General features: G+C 36.9%; 1 protein-coding gene and 3 non-coding genes across 5 annotated transcripts; all 4 read left to right on the forward strand.

Annotated features, from left to right (window-relative positions):
* Window positions 1-6267: 6267 nt before the first annotated feature.
* On the forward strand, window positions 6268-6355 carry TRNAY-GUA (transfer RNA tyrosine (anticodon GUA)). Its single transcript is given in 2 exon segments — window positions 6268-6304; window positions 6320-6355. It is a non-coding gene; the product is annotated as a tRNA-Tyr (tRNA).
* A 143-nt stretch (window positions 6356-6498) lies between these two features.
* On the forward strand, window positions 6499-14652 carry LOC131166867 (rRNA 2'-O-methyltransferase fibrillarin 2-like). 2 transcript variants are annotated; one of them, XM_058125478.1, is made up of 4 exons: window positions 6499-6615; window positions 6829-7097; window positions 8092-8187; window positions 14591-14652. In XM_058125478.1, the coding sequence occupies exons 1-4, from the start codon at window positions 6600-6602 to the stop codon at window positions 14636-14638; spliced, it is 429 nt and encodes a 142-aa protein (XP_057981461.1). In that variant the 5' UTR covers window positions 6499-6599; the 3' UTR covers window positions 14639-14652. The 2 variants fall into 2 exon arrangements, 1 of the variants encoding a protein (XP_057981461.1); XR_009139888.1 differs by lacking the exon at window positions 14591-14652 and having other exon boundaries at window positions 6518-6634; window positions 8092-8283.
* LOC131167180 (small nucleolar RNA snoR60) lies at window positions 8699-8769 on the forward strand. The gene has a single exon (XR_009140038.1). It is a non-coding gene; the product is annotated as a small nucleolar RNA snoR60 (small nucleolar RNA).
* Window positions 9067-9137, forward strand: LOC131167181 (small nucleolar RNA snoR60). The gene has a single exon (XR_009140039.1). It is a non-coding gene; the product is annotated as a small nucleolar RNA snoR60 (small nucleolar RNA).
* Window positions 14653-18153: the final 3501 nt, after the last annotated feature.

Raw genomic sequence — 18153 nt, forward strand, 5'->3', positions numbered from 1 at the left:
ATATGAATTTTATTGCTAAATTGTGGCATAAGAATCTGTGCAAATATATGTTAAATGTATGAGATGTAGGCTAAGTAAGTAAAACAATGAGAATAAAATATGATATGGACAATATTGCCTGTGTATGTTAAATACAACCATGTACATGTGAGACAACTGAAAGATAGCCATTTTAGTAGATCTAGCACACTTCTGTGTAGACTAACTGATGATAGTTAAAATGAGCTGTGTTAGTAGATCTAGCACGTTTCTACGTAGACTAACTGATGATGGCTAAAGACCAGCTGTAGTACGAAGTAATGAAATGAAATGTTATGCAATGAAATGATGATGAAAAGGCAATGAAATGAAATGACAAAGGTAAATGATGTAAATGGGAAGAGTCACTTAAAGTGAAACGAATGCAAAGTTAAGTTATGAATAGAAATAAATGTGCATGAATGTATAATGACAGAAAAGAATGATGTATTATGATATTAGGAGTATGTATGTATGTAGAACATGTTACGATTGGGCGAGGTGTACCTTTCGCCTGAGAGCTTGCTGAGTAAGGCGAGTGCACTAGTAGTTACAGATGTGGCAGTAGACGCATAACGTACTAGGGCAGAGGGAACCTACTTGTATGGGCAGGTAGATTTCCCTATCCTTAGGACCTTTGCGGGTAAGCTATTGTTGAACAGTGTGAGTACGAGATTAATTTATCACTCGAGGGCTTACTGAGTAAGGTGAGTGCCCTGGTATGCTTTAACTGCGACCTTTGGGTTGTCAAAAATATCAGAGCATAGGGATACTACTTGTATGGGCGGGTAATCACCCCTATCCTCGGGTAATCTCATGGGTTAAACATTTGCATGTGTTTGATTAGGTTTAGGGAATGATTTCAGAAATTATGTTAACGATTTTCAAATGTTAAATAATATGTCATATATAAACTCATGTTGGCCACACACTGTTTTAATATATGGTTTCTTCCCTTACTGAGATGTGTCTCACCCGAATATGAATGTATTTTTTTTTTCAGAGATTTCCTCGAGATCGAGCTTTGAGAGCTCGAAGTTTTTATAGCATTATTGGAGAATATAAAAAGTAAAGGGTATATTTCTATGTTAATTTTGGGATGTACAAAATTTATGTTTTATGTCTTTATGTTTTAAGACTATTGAATAAGGAATGATTGTGAAAATACTAATTTGTTTTGGGAGTTATGTAGATTAATGGAAATGCAGGTGTTGGATGATTTATTATGGATTATAGTTAGAATTGGTAAACTATGGTATATTTATATGGAAATTATGATTATGTTTTCCGCTGCATATGTTATGGATCATGATTTATTAGGGATATGATCAGGTATAACGAACCGGGCCCGAGTTTAGGGGTTCGGGGCGTTTCATGGGCGGTCTTAGTCAACCAATCTACAATCACCCGAATTGCATTCTGGTCATGTAATGCCGACGGCGGACCTGAAACAAAATCCATGGATATATGATCCTACTTCCACTCTGGGATAAATAGCGGTTGCAACTGACCCGCCGGTCTTTAATGCTTAGCTTTTACCTATTGCCATGTCAGACACTGCGCTACATACTCGGTGATCTCTTTCTTCATACCACTCCACCAGTAGAACTCTTCCAAATCCTTGTACATTTTCCTACTGCCAAGATGAACTATGTATAAAGATCTATGAACCTCTTCTAGAATTATTCTTCTAATGCAATCATCCGCAGGTACTCATAGTCTAGTGCGAAATCTAAGAGTTTCGTCATCAGAAATGTTGAATTTCTCTCCTTGACCATCCTGTATTCTAGCTATTACTTCCGCTAATTCTGGATCATCCCCTTGAGCAACTTTAATCCTTTTATATAATGTAGGCTGTACAACCAAGCTGGCAATAAATGCATGTGGGTCATCTTCCACTAACTCCACACCAAGCCTTTCCAAGTCCATCTAAATCGGGTGCTGAATTACTACTGTTAACTGTGTTGTATCATCTGATTTACGGCTCAACACATCAACCACCACATTTGCTTTACCTGAGTGGTAACTGATGGTACAGTCGTAATCTTTGATGAGTTCTAGTCATCTCCTTTGCTGCATATTCAACTCTTTTTATGTAAAGAAATACTTTAGACTCTTGTGATCAAAAAATATTTCACATCTCTCACCATATAAGTAATGTCTCCAGATCTTCAGTGTATGCACTACTGCAACCAACTCTAGATTGTGCGTAGGGTAGTTCTTTTTATATTTTTTTAACTGTTTGGAAGCATACGTTACCACCTTACTATGCTGCATCAGGACACAACTGAGTCCTTTCAAAGATGCGTCACTGTAAATCACATAACCATCACCTCCTGATGCAATCGTCAGTATCGGTGCAGTGACGAGCCGCTGCTTTAATTCCTGAAAACTCTGTTTGCATTCTTCATCCCACAAAAATCTGACATTCTTTCTAGTCAAACGTGTGAGAGGTCCTGATAAGGCTGAAAACCCCTCAATGAATCGACGATAATGACCCACTAGTTCCAAGAAATTTCTGACTTCTTGCACGTTCCTCAGCCTTTCCCAATTCACTACCGCGTCAATCTTGTTGGGATCCATTGAAATACTATCTCCTGAATTCACATGGCCCAAAAACACAACTTTATCAAGCCAGAACTCACACTTACTAAACTTGGCTTAAAAGCTTTCTCTCTCTGAGTGTCTGCAGTACCTATCTCAAATGCACCTCATGATCCTCAAAACTCCTCAAGTAGACTAGTATGTCATTAATAAAAACCACTACAAACTAATCTAGATATTGATGAAATACTCTATTCATCAAGTCCATGAACACAGCTGGGGCATTCGTCAAACCAAATAGCATAACAAGAAATTCATAGTGCCCATACCTAGTCCTAAAAGCTATCTTTGCGACGTCCTCTGTTTTTACCCTCACTTGATGATAACCTATTCTGAGTTCGATCTTGGAGTACACCTATGTACCCTGGAGCTGATCAAATAAATCGTTTATATGGGGTAGAGGATATCTATTCTTAATAGTGACCTTGTTTATCTCCCTGTAATCAATACACATCCTCATAGACCCGTCATTTTTCTTTACGAATAACACTAGAGCTCCCCACGGTGATACACTGGGTCGTATAAATCCCCTATTTAGCAAGTCTTGTAATTGATCCTTCAATTCTCCTAATTCAATTGGAGCCATTCGGTAAGGAATCTTAGAGATCGGTGTCGTCCCTAGAGGTAAATCTATAGCAAAATCCACTTCGCGTTCGGGAGGCAACCTAGTAGCTCTTCTAGAAAAAAACATTTGGAAATTATCGTAGTACTGGTGTACTGTCAAGCTTCAATTCATTTTTTGATATTTCCTTTACAAAAGCCACCAACCCCTGACCTCCATCCAGAAGCAATATGCTTGCATGCATGGCTGACACTAGCTGTGACGGAGCACGTACTCGTGAACCAATAAACCTGAATTCCCGTTCACCAGGGGGTCTGAAAAATACTTCTTTCTGATGGCAATCAATACTGGCGTGATTAACTGCTAACCAATTCATACCCAGTATTACATCAACCCCACACATCTCTAGCACAATCAGGTCAGTTGGTAGCACTCTCCTCTAAATTTCTATTGGAAAACCTCTGAGTACTCATTGACACCTCATCATTGACCCTGATAGTGTAGCTACTGACAATTCTAATGATTGAGTCTCACTTTTATATAATTTGACATAGGATGTAGAGAAAAAGGAATGAGAAGCACCTGAATAAAATAAAACAACAATTACATATGATAAAATAATAAAAATACCCGTCACCACATCCGCGGCCGTCTCAGCATCACTCAGCGTCAAAGCGTAAACCCTTGTCAGGGCTACATTCCTCTGCTAGCCTCCACGAGGCGCTTGATATCCTCCTCGATAAGGCTTGGGAGCTGGAACTTGATCTAGCGGAGCTGGGCATGCACGCGCCATATGACCGGGTCTCCAACAACGGTAGCAAACATCTCTCCCTACCCGGCATTCCCCAGATAATGTCTCCCGCATATCTGACATACTGAGAAAGTCTGCACACCCTGATTCTCTTGAGGTCCTGTCGTCTACCTCTGATCTCCCCTATCAAAGCCTCCCCTCCATGGGCCTCTGCTGGAGCCAGCCTGACAACCCCGAGGCGCAAGCCTCTTCCTCTAACTCTGGGCTGCTATACCTCTCTATATACCACTCTCGATAATCGCAGCTCTATCTACAACCTCTGTAAATTTCTGAGACCTAAAACCAATTACCTACTCAAACAAGTTCTGCCTCAAATTCTCTTCAAACTTTCTTGCCTTCTTCTCTTCATCTGGTGCTAAGTATGGGGCAAAACACGAAAACTCAATAAATTGAGATGCGTACTGAGATACGATCATCTGCCCCTACACTAAGTGCATAAACTTTGCTGCCTTCGCGCTCCGAACGATTGCGGGGAAATAACCTCTTTGCCACTTATCTTCCTTCAAAGAAGCCCAATGTTACAAACCTTACGTCCATAAAGGGTGGCACCATATTAGGGTCTTTGATGGTTATTATGTTGAGGATGAGGGGTCGGTTGTTTAAGGTGGAGCCACCAATGGATACCATGGTGTCTAGAGTTAGGAGAATGGGAGGTGTGGCATGTGAGAATAAGTGGTTGGCTAGGGTTTTGGAGGTTTCAAGGTAAAATGGGGAAGGGAAAGAGAAAGAATATTTTGGGTATTGGGATAGTATAAGACACTACGAGATACAACTATATTTTTTGAAACATTATATAATATATAATTATATAGTTTTTTGTATATATTTTGCAATATATCGGTGGAATTTAGGAATCGTGGTCATCTGGAATGGTTGAACTAAAACTAAATCAATACAAAGAATAAAAAAAAATTATGAACTAAAATTGAATCGAAAAAATGATTACCTGATTTTTTGGTTCTGTTTGGCTTGGGTTTGCAATTTGGTTTGGTGAGATTTTTTTCATTTTTCGTTTTTTTTTTTGCCCACCCTTAGTCCTAGTGGAATCTCCAATTTCGTTGATGTTGAAATCTACTAATCACCTGAATTTTTTGATGATATTTATGAAAATAAGAGGGTCAAGAGTGTTTATAGATGTCCTAGTAACATTTGTTGGATTTTTCAATGCTTAATTTTGGGATACTGGGGATGGTGAAGAAGGCCTAAATTATCTGCCTTCCAAAGGTGAAACCACCCCCTTTTATGCTTGCTTCTTTCATGAGAGGTCATGTGGTTTGTTTGGGTTAGCGAAGTTATAGCAATGTGTTATTCCTTTACACTTTTTATCAATCATGATAAAGTTGCGCCTAATTAGGCTTTAGTTACACTATCACACTTTTGTATTGCAAGGAACAACTTACGTTGAGAAGATCAAGCCATAGGGATGATCTGTTTGAATATTTTGTCATGCCGCATGAATCAAGGCCTTATGACATCCTTAGATTAAGGTTGACGACAATAATTTGATTAGCCACCCCTCTCCCAAGAAAATTCTTTTGGGCATATGGTTAGTGCATGAATAGCCTAACCTTCTCCCTCCTCAAGTTTTTCTTAATCACATGATTAGAACTTACTTAGTATGAGCTCTCCCCTCCTATTCATATGGTTAACACATGTCTGTTCTCGCGTGCTCCCATACTAGGGAGGCTCAAAACCTTCATCCAATAGTATCTATTAGGATTTTTTTTTTTCATTACCAATTTTTAAGATAAGCAACCAAATTGAATGTTTTACCTTTTCAAAATAAGTAAATAAATAAATAAATAAATAAATTTTTATACTTTTAGGAGAAAATATTAGATGAATCGAACATAATCTTAAGAAGTGTAATTGTCAATTATTTATTGGATTCTCAAGGGATCTAAAAGGGTTTTTTTCACTCTAATTTTAATTTTTTTAGTTTTAAATTTTAACATCTTTTAAGTTTTTAATTTCTTTATCTCAATTTTGATAAATTTTCGTCGGGATAGGAAATAATTCTATATTTATCAAAAAAAAAATTTGTATACTAGAAGCTCACATTAGGTCTAGATTATATACTAAGAGATAGCTATGTTTCTTTCTCCTTCCAAAATTTGAGCTTGTTATGGCACGTCAACTTCAAACCATTCAGCATTACAATCTATTTTTTATAAATATTTTTCTTGCACAAAATTGGTTCATTGTATATGCATATAATTTTCCACATTATATATAAGTTTATATAAAGAGACTTAGGAAAAAGAGGCAAAAACCGGCTTTAGCTCAGTTGGCAGAGCGGAGGACTGTAGTTGTTAAATGCTGTCATCCTTAGGTCGCTGGTTCGAATCCGGCAAGCCGGAATTTTGATTCATATTTTTTATGGGTTTGTAGTCCGGCGAGTCCTTACATTCGCACAACGCCGTCGTTTCAATTTCTTATTGCAGGCTTCAGTAGGGTTCACGATTTCTCCGACTCTAAAATCTACAAAACCCCCTACCGTCACATTGCCAAATCCCCAAAACCCTAGTAAGTCCATTGTTCAATATCAACCCCCACGCGATCTCTCTCTCTCTCTCTCTCTCTCTCTCTCTCTCTGTGAAGAAGATGAGACAGCCAAGACGTTCTCTCTCTGTCTACTGGTTTTGTTTTGATTTGATTTTGTTGTTCTTTGTATTTGTTCTTGTTTTCTGTGTTGTTTCTATTTTTTTTTTTTTTTTTTGTGTGTTTAATTTATACAATGCCAAGCTATTAATTCTTTCTCTCTCCTCTTTGGGTTTTTGTTTTTGTTTTTTTTCCCGGTTTTTGTTTTGACTTTGGGTCGTGGTGCTTCTAGAGGAGGTTTCGGAGGTAGAAACAAACAATGGAATTGGAGGCAGGGTAAGAGGCGCAGGGAGAGGTCACTCTGGTGGTGTACGAGGAAGAGGACGCGGTAATGGCGGCGGTGGCCGTGGCGGGGCTGGGATGGGAGGAGGAAACAAGGTGCTCGTCCTACCGGTCGTCACGAAGTTGTTTTCTACGCTAAGGGCAAAGGGGATGCTATTCTTACCAAGTGCTTGGTCCCCGGGGAATCCGTCTACAATGAGAAAGCGAGTCTCCGTTCAGGTTTTTCCTCTCTCTCTCTCTCTCTGTTATAATGGCACTGGCTGGTGGAAAACTCCATCTGCAGTTCCTTTTGTTTTCTTTTCATTATGATGTTATCACGCATGAAGTGCTGTGTTAGATCCGCTTTCATTGTGGTTGAAGAATTTTAGGGTTTTACAAAGTGGCTATTTTATAGTAATACTTCCTGCTGTGAAATTTACGTTGGGAGTTTATTATTTATATGGTATTGTTTACTTACTGAAATTGCTCTCTCTTAAATTTTCTGGGTATTATGTTTGTTGGAAAATTCCATTTAAGACAAAACTGTTGCCTCAAACTTGCATTTATCTCTACGAATGTTCCGTTCTTGTTCGTCTTTTTGTGTTAGCTGAGTAAAAAAGTTCTTATGTCTCTGCGCATCATATCAATTTTGTTAAAAATGTTCACTGAAAAATTCGTGGTCAAAACAGATGCTAAAGTCTAAATTTCGTATCCTGGATGAAGCTTACCAAAAGCTCATTGTGTCTCTTGGCTTTTAATCTATTTGCTTCTCTATTTTAATTTTGTATAAGGGAAAAAATTCTATTGGCTAATGTTTTGTGCTGACTCAATATTTCTTTTTCCTACCTTGTCGATCATAGATTCATTATGTCAGATGGTCTGAAAAAACTTTATTTGGTGCTAATTGTAAGACAATTTGGCTTGAAAAATTAGTTATTATGATTCCCTTTTGGAATTCAAATGAAAATAACACTACTTATGCCAAATCAATATTTGAAGTCCAATAATTTTTAACATCTTGATAGGCAATGTATTTGGTCAGCAGGCTAGATAAGTGGTTCAATTCTTTTCCCATCCTTGCAGATGGAAGTTGCAGCATTTCCGTTATTTCAAATAGATCATGATTATCCTTTTTTTAATTGTTGCTATTCATCACATTTTTCTGGGTTTTGATCTTAAATGCAGTATAAAAAAAAAATTAAAAATATTCTTTTGCTTTTGGCCTTTTTGTCAGGATGAGGATGGAACCAAAGCTGAATACAGAGTTTGGAACCCCTACCGGTCAAAGTTGGGGGCTGCCATAGAAGGGGTTCTCAATGACATCTGGATTGTGAGTTTTCCTTTTGTTATTGTTGTTTCTTTTTATTTTTATTTTTATATTTTTGAAAACTTGCCGAATTATGTTTGAATTTATTTATTTTCATCCTTCCCATTCTTTTTCCCTAAAAAGGAAAAACAATTCAGTCATTTAGCTTTCTTCTTTCAAACTGTCCTGTAATTCAATGTTCATTTTCCTCATGCCACTCTTGATAGACTGGAATTGTATATGTGGTGGAATTTTCTCATAGAAGTGGTAGGGACTTGGTCAACATGGCAAAAAAGAGAACAAATGTCATACCCATCATTGAAGATGCTCGGCATCCAGCCAAGTGTCGGTTGCTTGTTCGCATGGTAGATGTCATATTTTCTGATGTTGCTCAAAGTGTTTGTTTTTTGTTTGTCCTCAAACTTTGAAAGGAGTTGTGTTGAGATTTTATCTGGGTTAAATGCAACTTCATCTTCAAGTGTCTTTTTTTTTTTGAGTCGCACACAGTGGCCCATAAATTTCAAGTTTAATGACCAAGCATATGATGAATTTCTCGGATTCCCCTTCAAGACATTGTGGATGATGCAAACCCGAGATTCTGATGCAAATATGTCATTGTGGGTATCTGATGAATTTTTTTAAAAAGAAAAATTTTCAGGTTATATTTAAAAGTTATTCAATCTTATTTCTCATTTAATTTATGTCAAACTATGTGATTTTGTTATTTAGTTGAGGTGTGCTTGTCAAGTGAAGCCTCCCGCTTTGAAAGAGCAATGAGTGTTGAGACTGTCTGGATTTGGTCCATTTTCATAGATACTTGTTTTTTTTCGCTTTTTTCTTTTTTCTTTTTTTCTATTAAAAAAAAAATCACACGCCGATACATAAATTTCAATTTTTGTGACCAAGCACATGATGAGTTTCTCGGATTCCCCTTCAAGACATTGTGGGTGATGCAAACCCGAGATTCTGATGCAAATATGTCACCATGAATTTCTGATGAAGTTTTTTATTATTGAAAAATTGTTTTTTGTTATTTTTTAAGAAGCACTTCCAGTCTTATTTCTCATTTAGTTCGTCTCAAGTTTTGTGAGTTTTTTTACTGGGTATGAAGGCTTAAAGGCGTGCAAGTGTGTCTCTCAACTGAGCCCCACATCAATTTGCACTTGCAACAATGTATCTCTTACTGGATTTGGTGGTGGTCATTATTTCATTATTAAGAACTGAATATATTTTTTATTTGTCTTTGAAAAAAAATATTTTACATTCAAAATCTTATTTTGCTTTTGTTCCATAGTTTGACATTTTCTATGTTGTAATTTTGTGTTACATTAGCTTATCCTGGGTTTTTAGGTTCTTAGTTAGGCAGGTATTATTGCTTTACTCGTTTTTAGGGAAAAAAAAATTGAGGGTTTGTTACCTTAACTCTCTATGGAATTGAAGAAATTATGGAAATATGGTTTCTCATATTTTGGTCTTTAGCCAAGGTTTCCACGGTGATGGATTGGCATTGAGACTGGAAAGTATGTGTAGTTTAGGCCTTATATGTAATTCCAAGGCTCATGTAACCATTATATCTACAAATAAAAAAAAATCTTGAATGAGGAAAAAGTAAATTCCTGAGAAGTTTCTGCCTTCTGTTTTCCTTTTTTGCTGGTCACGCTCACTCTACACTCCCCTAAATGTTTGTGGTGCGGGTATTTATAATTTTTCCAGTTATTAAAAGCTGATGGGAATGTTAGCATGCTTTCATTTGTAGATGCTTAAAATTCTATTTGTGTTGGCACTCAATTTCTATTGTTGGGTTTTTGGGGCATGGAACTCAAGTGTGAGTCATGTATGCAAAGTCAATATCAAGAAGCCTATAGGTTTTATCTTTAAAACTTTAGCCCCAAGCCATTGGCCTCAAGACTTTTAGGTTATCCTTGTGTGCCCTTTTTACAATGCTGTTTAGTATTCATTACTGTACTGAAGGTTTGTAATTTTCCTGGTGGTCAAAAACATTTGCTTCCATCACATTTTGCTTCTCCAGATTTCATCCTGGTCTTTCTTATGATGTTAATTCTAGTTGTCATGCTTTTTCAATTTGAGCTGCATTCATAAACTTTGCATTTCTGAGGAAAGTACTGGTTGGTTTCCTCTGCCAGCGGAAGTGATGTGGGTATTTAAGTTTTGGCCTATTTTGAAATTTAGGCTGGAATAAGTTGTTCTATTGAAGTAGAATGGTTGGGCTTTCATCTCCTATAAATTCGCCATCCATTTTTCAAAAAAGTATTTGATTATTTTAAAATATTAACTTAACAATGTCTTTTTAACTCTTTAAAAACACATGAAATTTAAATGAGTGATACTTTATGCCTAAAAAGAGTATTACAGACTGAAGTTGAAATGCAAAATTACCGTAAGCTCTATCAAAATGGTGATGTAAAAACTATATATATATATATATATTTGTTTGTTTTACCTTATAAGATTCGTAAAAATGCACATGACAATCCAAGCAAACATTTTAGATAAATTTTTACACCAGTGTTTGTGGATGCTATATGAAAAGATAATCATATTTTTAATATGAATACTTATTATGTACCAAATTAAATTCATGCTCCAGAAATTTTGATCATCATAAATGAAAATTTAGTACATTATAATCTGATTAATCAAATAAATGAGGGTAATATGGTTTTTAGAAATGCAACTATGATGTTATATTATTATAATGCAATAGTTATATTATTTGTTATTACAAAATTACAATAATGTCTAATATTTATATCCAACTAATAAAAAGGCGATAAAACCAAGATTCTTATAGAATTAATATTGTGAAAAATGAATGCACAACAAAATAACATGATCTTACAACGTAGCAACCAACAATGAAATATACAGAAAACACAATCACACAAATTATAATGCAAGCAATAATAAGAAAAAAGTTATGTGGCTTGACAATGCCTACATCTACGAGACCAATTAATAATGTAATTTTTACTATCTTATGTCCAAAGACTCTTTGTTACATAGTAAAACGTATATATAAGTTTCTCGAAAGCTTTCCCTCCAAAATCTAACCTGTCCAATTTCCTAATTCAAAATTTGAAAACAAATGCTAAGTGACCAAGCTAAACCATCGATGGTTTGCAGATATACCAGCAACGATTTAATACTGAGAGCAAACAATCGATGTAATAGGTTCAGAACCGTAGACTGTTTTTCTGAATCTGGATCAAATCGTCGACAATTTCCTCTTGTGAGTTAGCATTCTTGTTTTCTTCATGTTTTCTCTTTATACATGTCTTTCACTCAACATATGAGTCACACATTACAACATGCCCCACTTTAGGACAATAGGTTGGGATCACCTCTCGTCTAGTAACCGGAAACATTCAGCAAGTCCAAGGAGTACTTGAACTTTTTGGCGATAACAGGCTTTGTCAAGATATATGTTGCGTTCTCAGAAGTGTGAACTTTCTCAAGCATAAGTTCACTTGAAGAAACCAACTCTCGGATCCTATGGAACCTCACATCTATAAGTTTGGTTTTTGCATGATACACTTGATTCTTCGCCAAATAGATGACACTCTGATTGTCACAACGTAGCTCAACTCCACCTTAACTGGTTGCCCAGCTCCTTAACTAAACTAATAAGCCACAATGCTTCCTTGGCAGCTTCGGCGACTACCATATACTCTGACTCAATTATTGATAATGTCACTAGAGATTGTACCATGGACCTCCAACAAATAGGTCCTCTCACAATGGTAAACACATTCCCTCTTGTAGAACTCTTGTCATTTAGATTCCCTGCATAATATGTGTCAACATACCCCACAACTAACCGATTATTGTGTTGCTTGTTGAACATGATGTCATAGTGAAATATCTCGTAAGTATCTGAAAATCCATTTAATGGTATCCTAATGTTGTCTACCTAGATTTGAAAGAAACTTACCACACTAATAGCTTGTGTGCCTTATACATACCATAGCATATATTAAACACCCTAGTGTATTAGCATAGGGGACCTTTGACATATCATGAATATCATCATTCGTCATTGGGCTTTGAGTAATAGACAATTTAAAGTGATTCGCTAACGGTGTACTTACTGGTTTTGCATCAGCCATGCTAAACCTCCAACACCTTCTCTACATAACCGTCCTGAGATAACCACAATCTCCTTACAGTTCTGTCCCTGCAAATTTCCATCCCAATAATTTTCTTAGCTGCACCAAGATCTTTCATATCAAACTCTTTATTCAATTAAATTTTCAACTGATTTACTTCAATCATATGCTTCGCAAAAATTAGCATATCATCAACATAATGCAATAGAAAAATGAGAGAACCATAATCAAGATTCTTTACATACACGCAGCAATCATACTCACACCTTATGTAGCCTATCAGGATCATAGTGAAGTCAAAACGTTTGTACCATTGCTTCGGAGACCGTTTCAACTCGTAAAATGACTTCTTCAATTTACAAACCAAATGCTCCTATTCGGGTTGAATGAACCCTTCTGGATGTACCATATAAATTTGCCCCTCCAAATCACCATAGAGAAATGTTGTTTTTACATCCATTTGCTCTAATTGCATATCATAATATGCCACCAATCTCAACACTACGCAGATGGAAGTGTGTTTGACTACAGGGGAGAAGATTTCATCATAATCAACCCCTTTATTTTGTTAGTATCATTTTGCTACTAATCGTGCCTTGAACTTCTCTCATTCCTTTTTTGATTTCGCTTCCTTCTTCCTAGACACCTACTTGCAACCTATCGCCCTCTTCCCTTCTAGAAGTTTCACCAAATCCCACATATGGTTCTTATGCAATGACTCCATTTCCTCCACTATGACACACATTCATCTACTTTTCTCCTGACTATGCACCGCCTTTTAAAAAGTAGTTGGATCCTTACAACTGGTAATAAGAGCATAAGATACAAGATCATCAAAACCATACCTGGGCGGTGGCCTGATAGTACATTTGGATCTGCATATAGTAATAGTGTGATCCTGCTAATTTTCTGAACTAGAACTCCCTGCATTCTGAATACTATCATCACTGCCCTGAGTCTCTAACTCCACCTGCACAACATGCTCATCTCTGTTCCAGCTTTCTGACTCCTGTTTCACTTCATCTTCTTCCTGAGTACGCTTCACCATTGCTTTCTCATCGAAAACCACGTCTTTACTAATCACCACTTTGTTTATCATCGAATCCCATAGCTTGAACCCTTTCATACCTTTCTAATACTCCTGAAAAATGCAGTGTCTAGACTTTGCATCAAACTTTGATCTCTCCTCACTAGAAATGTGCACATAGGCTGGACAACTGAATATCCTCAAACCGGAGTAGTCTACCGCATTACCTGTTCATATCTCCTCTGCAACTTTCCTCTCTAGTGGTGCCCTTTAAGATCTTTTTATTAAGAAACATGACATACTAACTACCTCGACCCAAAAATTCTTCGCTAGCCCTACATTTAACACTAGACATCGAGTTCTCTTAGTCAAAGTTCGGTTCATCCTTTTTTTCACACTATTTTTTTATGGTGTCTAACGAACTGTGAAATGTCTTCTTATGCCATGTTGTTCATAGAACTCCATGAACCTCGAATTCGCTTACTTGGTCCCATTATCTAACCTGAGGCATTTAATTCTCCTCCTAGTCTGGTTTTCTATAATTTAAACCTGACAAACATCTCTAACTTGTGCAGCATAAAGTACACCTAAACCTTCTGTAAGTAATTGTAATAACCCCAAAAATGGTTATACAAGATTAGTGGAGTGATTTCCAAAAAAAAAAAAAAAAAAAATTAATTTAATTTAATTTAATTTTTAAAAAATAATAATAATTAAAATTTTATTTTATTTTTAATTTTATTAATTAAATATATTATTATTATTATTATTATACATGTAAAGGTAAAGCTTCCTAAAGCAAAGTTTCAGGAAGCATTTGAAGAAATTTTCAGAAAGAGTCCAGTGCCCCCCCTTTGTAACTCTTCGTCTCTCCTCCGTTTCTCTCTCCCACTCTCTTCAATTTCTCGACTGATTTTCGCCCGATCGAAAATTAGAAAATACCGCTGCTCTATTCTCCGCCACCGATATTTCTACTGAAACGGATTTGTCATAGAAGCAGCGTAGACATATCTCATGGGGTAAGCTCAACTCTCACTTTTACCTCAATTTCTTGAAAATCTTAAGTCTAATTGACGATCGGACATCACCATAAGAATCTAGGGATGATTCTCTACAAGTCTAGTGAAGCGGATTTCTCGTAGGGTCGTCGTAGGCATAACCCCAAATTTAAGCTAAGGGGGTTATTGAGGGGCTAATTATTATTTAATTATTGTAGATTTGAAAATGTTAAATATTGGATATTCTAAGGTTGAATTAGGGTTATTGAATTCAGGATTCAAGTAAGCATCACAGGTGTACTTTCGAGACCCTGCGGGCATAGTTCACGAAACCGAGGTAAGTTGATTATTTTGGAGTTTAATAATTTATTTGGGTTATTGGGAGCCTAGGAAATGTTTAATGGAAATTATGTTGGAATTCTGTTAAATGTTCTGGGGAAATGGAAATTATAGGTCTTTGTGTTGGAAATGCCACGGGCTCAGGATTAAACTGTGTGGGCATCTCAGTCAGACAAGTAAGGATAAGTTATAGCAGGTATTTTTATGAAATACTAGTTGAAATATATGTGAAATGAATTATAGTACTTTCCCTGAAACTATTATTATGATGATATGAATAATAGATGAGAAATTGTGTGGCATATGATTTTATGAAAATTATGAAATGTATTGTGTAAAATGTGATTTGAAATGGGAAATCTGAGAAAATGATATGATGATGAATATCCCTGAGAAAATGAAATGAAATGTGGAAATGTTATGCGATTTTCTGGAAAATATTGAAAAAGGATAAATGTATATACGGAAATGATTTTATGGGAACAGTGGAAATAAGAAACACTGATATATGTGTATATTGAGAAATGTAGAATATGAGAAATATGGAAATGATTTTCTATGAAATGGGAAAAAAAATTGAAATACTGATATGTGCATACTGGAAATGATGAAATATATGAAATGTGATATATTCTCATATTTGCTTATATATTATTATGAGATGAATTGTGAAATTGAAATGTTGAGAATGAAACAGTAGAAAATGAGAAATCTACTGGGAATATTGTTTTATGAATATTGAATGGAAATACTGGACATGTGAATTTTGATATATGAATATGTAAGTATTGCAACATGAAATTCCGCAATATGAATAATGAAATATGGGAATTGATTTGTGAATGATGAAGTATGAATACTGGAAATGAAATGTGAATATTGAAAATGAAATGTAAATATTGGAATTGTGAACATTGCAGCGTAACAACTGCAATGAATATATGTATTGATATGGAAAACGTTGATATGAGAAAAGTGAAATAGCGGAAATGAAAACCCTGATGGATGGATATGTAAACCCCGACAATGGGTTATGATATCAAGCACGGTACCAATGCTAGCGGTTGCAAAGGGCAACCACACGGACTCGTGGAGCGTGTGGCGTGGTAGTGCGAATGGGACAAAGTAGAGTTGTTTATTGCCCTTTGGATTTCAGACCAGGGTATGTGGCAGGCCATTTGTTACTACATACAGGTATATGGTATTATTTGATCTAACCGAGTCAGCCAACCGCGGTTAGATCCAACTTTCGGGCCGTCTAACCTTGACCATGGGGGGAAGCATGACATGAAGAAAAATCCTCAGGGCAACCATGGGTTACAGACATGACATGTTATGGTTACAGAGGATACCCATGGGCTAGATAGTAGATTGGAAATTACCATGAGTTACATACACGATATGGAAAGGTTACTGATGATACTCATAGGCGAATAAATGAGAAAAGAATGATATAATGGAAATAAACTGAGATGAAAGAAAGATGAAAAAAATAAATGAAACTGGGAAATGGGATATAAAGTTTATAACAGTTGTGTTTTATATTTATATAGTTATTTGCACATATCAAATATCATATCAGATGAATAATGTTTGACTGAATATAGTGTGTGTGTGTGTGTGTGCGCGCGTGCGTGCGCGCACTGTCAATAACTTATTCCGTCTTACTGAGATGTGTCTCACCCAAGTATTAAATATTTTAGAAAATCGAGATCGAGTTGGTGATAGAACTCCCAGATAGAGTGGAGCAAGGACCCTGATATATAAAGGGAGTGTTTGATTTAGGCATGGATGTTTCCCTTAGAGTTTTGTTATTTTGGGGTGTTTGTTAATGTATGTATTTTTGGATGGATTATACTCTAGTATGTATATTCGCTGTGGCGTATGTATATATTGTCTTCCGTTGATATGTATTTGAAATATAATGAGATCGGTATACCGATGCCCAATGCGGGTTAAGTGATATATATGATATCAGGGTGTTAACGTGTCCGATAAGTATGATGTAAAAAAAAAAAAGGTATGAAAAATCATGGCGTCATAGTTTGGTATTAGAGCTTAGGTTGGTTAGGTTCTGTAAACTCTAGTAAGCAGCGGAATACAATACCAAAGTATAGGAATGGATTTTAAGGAAATATGAAGAAGATAGAATGAGAAATGAGTAGGAGATTGTTAGAGGATGAGGTTGGGAATTCTATCTTATAACCTAGAAATAGGAGTTCTGTGATTGTTTTTGTGATTTTCCTGGGGTGACGATTTTAGGAAAACCATGGACACTATCACTGGTTCTTGTTTCTGAGTGGTAGGATTGAATCTTAAATGAGATTTGATGATGATGAGATAGATGATTTTAGAAGGATGACATATGAGTTATAGATTGATGTATATATTTATTATGAGAATGGTGATAGAATTCTGAGACCGGTTGTTTTCTTTTCAAGATGGACCCTGAGGGTAGTGACACAAATAGTGGGGGTGTTGGAGCAGGACCTTCCAGTATGGGGGGCAGAGATTCTGATGCAGTATTGCACAGCATCACCCAGCAGGTGATGACTGAGATGGCTCGAAGCTCTGGGGAGTATAGCTGCACGATTGAACAATTTACGCGGATGAGACCCCCGTCATTTTTTGGAGTGGACCCTCTAGCAGCCGAGAACTGGATCTAGGACATTGAGGATATGTTGGCAGTGCTTCCATGTACAGATGAACAGAAAGTATTGTTTGCAACTTTTAAATTGACTAGGGAAGCAAAGCGTTGGTGGAGATCAGCAAGGTTGATTGAGGAACAGAGACCAGACCCTATACCGGTGACGTGGAGTTGATTTAGGGATTTGTTCTTCGATCGATACTTCCCCGCCATTGTCAGGAGAGCGAAGACAGCAGAGTTCCTGCACTTGACACAAGGGTAGATGACGGTGCAGTAGTACATAGCCTGGTTTATTGAGCTGTCTCGATTTGCCCTACATCTAGAACAGGACGAGGAAAAGAAGGCGAGGAAATTTGAGGAAGGCTTGAGGTAGAATTTGTTTGAGCAGGTTATCGGCTTCCAGGCTCAGACATTTGCAGAGGTGGTAAACAGAGCTGCAATGATCGAGAGTGGCATGCAAAGAGGTGCTGCAGCGTTGAGTTAGGGGAAGAGGCCGATACCTTCAGAATTTCAGGTCGAGTCCAGTAGAGGGCCTTGGAGGAGATATGACAGTAGAGGGGGACGGAGACCAGGAAGAGGAGATCGAGCAAGACAGGGCAGACAGATACCCCCTCCTTGCCCCACATGTTACAGAAGACATTTGGGAGAGTGTCGGCTCAGGGAGACATTCAGTTATCGGTGCTATCAGACAGGGCATATGGCGAGAGACTGTCAAGCACCGCCTGCGACAACATCTGCTTCGAGACTATATAGAGGAAGTCACCAGGCACCTCGTGGTAGATAGTAGAGGAATGTTGCTCAGACACGAGTATATGCATTAACACCCGGAGATGCGAAGGCAGCTAGAGACGT

Source organism: Malania oleifera, chromosome 10 (assembly GCF_029873635.1).
Source record: "Malania oleifera isolate guangnan ecotype guangnan chromosome 10, ASM2987363v1, whole genome shotgun sequence".
Classification (NCBI taxonomy): Eukaryota; Viridiplantae; Streptophyta; class Magnoliopsida; order Santalales; family Ximeniaceae; genus Malania; species Malania oleifera.